The sequence below is a fragment of the Asterias rubens genome, unplaced genomic scaffold, assembly GCF_902459465.1.
Source record: "Asterias rubens unplaced genomic scaffold, eAstRub1.3, whole genome shotgun sequence".
Classification (NCBI taxonomy): Eukaryota; Metazoa; Echinodermata; class Asteroidea; order Forcipulatida; family Asteriidae; genus Asterias; species Asterias rubens.
The window spans coordinates 167,551-173,843 of record NW_022985713.1 but is presented as its reverse complement, the minus strand read 5'-3'; the positions used below and the strand labels follow the sequence as shown (position 1 = coordinate 173,843).

At 38.0% G+C, this 6,293-nt stretch overlaps 1 protein-coding gene across 1 annotated transcript; it reads right to left on the bottom strand.

Moving 5' to 3' along the window:
- Positions 1 to 3,207: 3,207 nt before the first annotated feature.
- Positions 3,208 to 6,024, bottom strand: LOC117306303. Its single transcript, XM_033790898.1, has 3 exons — positions 5,709 to 6,024; positions 4,419 to 5,283; positions 3,208 to 4,065 (listed from the first exon to the last, which is right to left on the bottom strand). Exons 2-3 carry the CDS (start codon positions 5,256 to 5,258, stop codon positions 3,736 to 3,738), a joined length of 1,170 nt encoding a protein of 389 aa, XP_033646789.1. The 5' UTR covers positions 5,259 to 5,283; positions 5,709 to 6,024; the 3' UTR covers positions 3,208 to 3,735.
- Between the last annotated feature and the right edge of the window lie 269 nt (positions 6,025 to 6,293).

Sequence of the window (6,293 nt, the reverse complement as noted above, 5' to 3'; positions counted from 1 at the left end):
GCGTTTTGTAAACATTTCAGTCCGTTCTAGAGGGCAACCGCGGTTGTTTTTTATCAAACTTCTTTTGTTCTTTTATTCCATTAGAGTCTGCGCCGTAGGTGTACCCATAATGGATCAGGATGAAATGGATGCGACGATTAAAGTTTCAATCAGGGAACAACCAGACTCATCGCCTTATTCACCACATTTATCAAACCAAACTTCAGAGACTGGTGCAAACCTCATAACACTCCATCGGTCACGAATTCAACCAGAACTTCTTGCTGTATTCATGGACCCAAACATACTGCATGCACCAATCAAAGTTCAATTTGTCGATGAGAAAGGTGCGGATGCGCGAGGACTGTCACGTGAGGCCTATTCAGCGTTTTGGAGGGATTTTTTTTTAACAGCATCTTGCGGGGAAAATGAAAGAGTGCCTGCAATATTTCCCGACTATGGTCAAGACGAGTGGGAAGCAGTCGGACGAATATTGTTGAAAGGCTACCAGGATACTGGAGTATTTCCACTTCAGCTGTCATACGCATTTTCTGTAGGTCTCATCAATGGGGTCTCAACAGTGACACCAGACATCCTCTTACAGTCGCTGAGGAAATATCTTTGCAACACAGATACACAGATACTTGACAAGGCTCTTCTCGGGGAGCGACTAGATGAAGAAGACAAAGAGGATTTGTTACACTTACTGTCTAGAGTGAAATGCCACTCAATCCCCAGTGATGATGAATTGAGACACATCATGATAAGCATTGCTCATAAAGAACTCATCCAGGAGCCAAAATATGCTCTTCATTGCATGGCAAGTACTGCCAGACAGGGTCTACAAGCTGTTCTTCCAAATGTTGCAGCCATAAAGGAAATGTATGAAAGTAAAACTCCTACTGCACGCAAGGTCATCAAACTGATACATGCAAATCCAGTAAACCAAGATCAGTCTGCATCTCTGTCATACCTGAAAGAGTTCATAACGGGATTGGATCAAGCAATGCTCAAGAAATTCCTAAGGTACGTGACATCTGCTGAAATGATCTGCATCCAACAAATTGAAGTGTCCTTCAACCAACAGCGAGGTCTTGGGAGGGCACCACAGGTGCATACATGTGGCCCCTTGCTTGAACTCCCTTCTACATACACTTCTTATCCAGATCTACGAAGTGAATTTATGGCTATCCTGGACAGCAATTACCTACAAATGGACATTGTGTAAAATGGTTAACCATTTGAGAACCCTGTTTTCATCCATGTACTTGCCAAGATAGTCTGTGGTTTATGTGGGGTGCGGTTGTATGGATTATGAGTTGCCAGCTCACACTTAAATCAAGGGAGTATCAGGGTTCGAAGTAAGAACCAATAAAATTTTACATTTATGTTTTATGAAGTCGGTTAAAGCAAGACTTCTTATTCTCACGTTTTTGTACCTTAAAGCTATTTCACAGGATTGAGAAAATCAGACAACAGAATTGTTAACTGAGATAAATATTTCAGTTGGAAGTTTGCTGTTGTTTTTTGTTTTTGTTTTTTCTCAAGAGAAATCAAGAGAGTATGGAGGTTTCCAAGTAAGAACCCATCAAATTTTACATTTATGTTTTATGAAGTCGGTTAAAACAAGACTTCTTATTCTCACGTTTTTGTACCTTAAAGCTATTTCACAGGATTGAGAAAATCAGACAACAGAATTGTTAACTGAGATAAATATTTCAGTTGGAAGTTTGCTGGGGGTTTTTATATTTTTTTATTTTTTTATTTTTAATTGGGGGGGGGGGGGGTTCTCAAGAGAAATCAAGAGAGTATCAGGGTTCGAAGTAAGAACCCATAAAATTTTACATTTATGTTTTATGAAGTCGGTTAAACCAAGACTTCTTATTCTCACGTTTTTGTACCTTAAAGCTGTTTCACAGGATTGAGAAAATCAGACAACAGAATTGTTAACTGAGAGAAACATTTCAGTTGGAAGTTTTGTTTTGTTGTTGTTTTGTAATTTCTAACTTGTTAGAGGTCTCTTGACCATCTGTGTGAGCCAGTTTTTGTCATATATGAAGCCAAATTTGCTTTGTGTTTAAAAGTTGAAACGTTGCCTAATCTTTTAAAAGTTTTATTAAGGCTTTTGTTTGAAAGTTTATCACGTTTTTTTACCAAGAAAGATTGAAATGGTTGAAATATTCGGGCAAGTATTGAGCAAAGAAATAGTTTTGCTGAATGCAAACTGGTAGTTTTGTACACTCATTCAGTGTCATTTTGTTCGGTTGGCACAAAAAAAGTTTGGTAATTGTTATATGTTTCAAAACTAACTTGGTAGAATATTGTATTTTGAAGTGTTAATTATGTATTTACAGTTACCCTTTAAGTACTTGGTAAACACTATCTTACCATCATTTTGTAAACAATTCCTAGGCCTACTGTTCCTTGTAAAGGTTTATCTGTGTGAAACTTAACATTTTTAGAGATACATGTAAACATCAGTGTGATATGTTTAGCTTACCTTTACAAGAATGTTGATAAGACATATACTGCTTGATTCGTAACACTGAATATCATAGGACACAGTTCGATATTAGAAGTATCAAGTAATAAAGGACAAGGGGATTGGACTGGGCAAACGTTAATTCTATACTTGGGTGAACCAAAAAGAAATTACCAGAACGTGATTTGAACCTGTGACCTCCGAATCAACGAGCCAGCGCTCTACCTCCGTTAATCCGGAGGTCGCAGGTTCAAATGACATTCTAGTAAATTTTTATTGTTTCATCCCAAAATAAGATTTCAGTAGGAAAAGATTACAAAGCGATGGCAAAAGATAGCCTTGAGACACTGTACTTTTGTTGCTTCTTTTACTTTTATGTTGATCACAACTGTTTATGTAATATTATGTTTGACAAGTTTCTACATTTTGGGGGTCATGTAGGTTTTTAAGATTGGCTGCATGCATTCATTCGTGGAAGAGAATTTAGTTCATTGATGAAAGGCATAATCACTGATGCTTGCAAAAACAGGTTTGGTAACCGGAGCGTTCACTTCATTTGTGCAAACAGGTTTGACTACGTCTTGAACAGTATTGACCATTATGTTGTTGACAGGTGATGCAATGTAGGCAAATAGGCTATAAAAAACACCTTTAACAACAACAATAATTTAAACCCTGTTTTTGCACAACTTTACTAATGGTGTAGTATCAATTTGCGGGATTAAAACATTCAGTTCATCTTAAACTTGATTTAAATTATTGTGCATGTTTATTTCTTCTCAAGTTGTCCAACTAACATCTTTCAATGCGGCTCACTACTACGCAGCACACAGGATATTTTATGGCTGGAGTCACACCCACACAATGGCGAGCAAAAGTACAATTTGTTGACAGCATCAATGACTTCAAACATATTTTAAAAAATATCTCAATGTTTGAAACATATTTGGAACATTTGGATGTTTGTTGAAATACTCAGCGATATCAGTATTTATAAATAAGTGACACACGAAAAAAATGTTTGTTAAAGTTTTGAGACATCTCGAAATGACCGGTGGATGAGATATCTAAATAAAAAACAACAACAACAACAATAATAATTGAGACTATATCTAAATGTTATAACGATAGCTTTATATACAACAACATACTCAATAGCTGTCAGTTGTTTCAAATACAAACACATTGCAAATGATGGAAAAATCCTGCTACTTCAGCTCGCCAAATAATCCTACATTGCAATGATTAAGTATTCCTATTTTTGTTTCTCTGATTCACACAATTGCGGCACTGATTGTTCGTCTTAGTTCCAAATACAAAAATACAGCAGAATCGGAATCGTTTGGATATTGATATCGGTTTTCTTTCATCACCATGCAGGACAAATCATATACATCTCTGTCACAAGGAACCGGACCCCTAAATGAGCACTCCTCTTTACAAACGGCAGTCTGGTGTGAAGGTACTTCGCACAGGTAGCTGATAGTGCCATATAATTCAGGCATGTGGTACAAGACGTCAGGACGACCACTTGGGGAATTGGCATTCCTCGAAGGGTGTATCAAGTGCCTGTTCCATATTTCCATTATGCTATCCAATTCATCCTGAAATGAGGAACGAAAAGAAACGTTACGCTGGTTGTAGGCAGCTTTAGATAAAGGCAACGTTGGGGCATGGAGGTGGGACGTGTGTCATTCACTCTAAATCATTAAAAATATTATACATTGACTCATGCACACAATGTTTTTAATCACTTTGGAGTTTAATGTATTTACTGCGTTAGTAAGGATTGTGTGTTTTTCGCAATGTCTAAAGTATTGTATGCACTTCATATCCACACTACATTTAACTCCATTGAGGGTGAAAAGGGGGCTTACATGTCCACTCCTTGTTCAAGTGAGAACAGTAGTAGTTAGTGGAATTAAACCTTAGTAGAATCATGTCAATTTATACCTACCTGAATGACATGCATAAAGCAGAATTGCATTAAGTTCACATCCAAAAATGTGCCGCTGAAATCGCCTTGGTCAAGAAGGCGCCTGAACAGACGAATCCAGTAATCCGTGCACTCTCTTCTAAGAAAGGACCACCAATACTCTATACGTTGATTGGCAGTACTTCTTCCTTCCATGTAGCTGTTGTAACCTGCCATGGCGTCATCGTTATCTAGCCGTAAAAACCTCTGAATGTCACGGACATATATATTTTCAGTTCCTGCATCGCCGCGAACGAGCCGTGGACATCCACCAAGTGATTCTACCACTTCTAGGTAGTATCCCCCGATTATCTTTGGGTCAGAGTTCGTGTAATATGCATTCAGCCACATAACTCGTCGAGAAAAGCCATCTACACAGCCACTGATGCAGATGCCATATCGGCTTAACTTGTCATAGCCATCAATGTGCCAAACGTAGTCGGGGCCCTTCGATGAGTAAGATCGACGCAGCAACCTCCGTTTCCGTCTTTGAGCAGTTCCCTCCGAATCCAAAATACCAAGGATTACGCGGATGTCCTCCTTTTTGCAGTGTAGGTTATGTGCTAGGCATTTTTCGTACATCCATCTGTAACCATGTAGTTGCCCCGAATTTGCTATCTGTGACTGAACAAAATCTATTAAGTCTCCAATGTTGCTATAATTTTTCCTTCTGAATAGACCCATTTGTCTCAACATTCTTTTCAAATGACGTAGTGATATTACAACACCGTGCTCAATAGCCATTACGTTGATTATGTCCTTGTAAGTTAATCCCATAGAAAAATAAACTTTAATCGCCGCATCCATTTCATCCTGATCCATTATGGGTACACCTACGGCGCAGACTCTGATGGAATAAAAGAACAAAAGAAGTTTGATAAAAAACAACCGCGGTTGCCCTCTAGAACGGACTGAAATGTTTACAAAACGCTTTGATGGAAATTATTTGTACATGAGAGAATTTCTTGTCCTGTTTCTGAATGGGTACCTTTTGACATTGCAATCATCTAATTCATTGTTCAAAGTAGGCTTTCTGAGAACAAGAAATCTTTAGAAATTTTCTCAAATTCAGTGTTTACATGCTCTAGAAAACAACGGTTTCAGTTGCATTCGCGTGAACTGTAGCAATCAAGTGATATTTACCTTTTTGAAATATATTTTTCGAGGTCTTGTCCACAATTATGTGAAAGCATTTTCGAACAGAAATATTCTTCAGGTAACAACTTTATAAACATTTCAGATAAAATTGCAATACAACTATGAAATACTTACGAATCGAATTCTATCCAGATTATCTTAAAAGTAGATTAATGACATGTAGCCTACATGTAACCACACTGAATACCTGCAGGCAAGAGTAAAATGGACACCAGTCACTATTCATCAAGTAACAACCATATCAGACACATGTTGAACAGTGCATAAAATAGAAAAACGTTAATGTCAGGAAACCGTTAATGTTACCTTCAAAGCATTTTTGTGAAGTATGCCAACTTGTTTCCTAAAAATGACAAACAAATCTACAAGTATAGTACATGTACACACTAAATGTATGCACTGATGGTTGATGGCGCCCTTCCGGAGCGAAAACAGGGGGGAAAAACAACAACAAACTGAGTTTGTTACATCAAAACATTTGATACATGGAGGAGATATACATTGCCAACAAGTTACTGTCTTTGCCCCCCCCCCCCCCCCCACCATATTTCCCAAAGGCACAAACATCGAAATAATCCCAAACAGCCCCCTATAAGTAGTGGTTAAACTCCGGTCGGCCCACACCATCCTAAGAGTATTTTGTGTCGCATATTTATACCCAATTACCACAGTGTTCTTAATAATAGGCTAAAGTAAGTT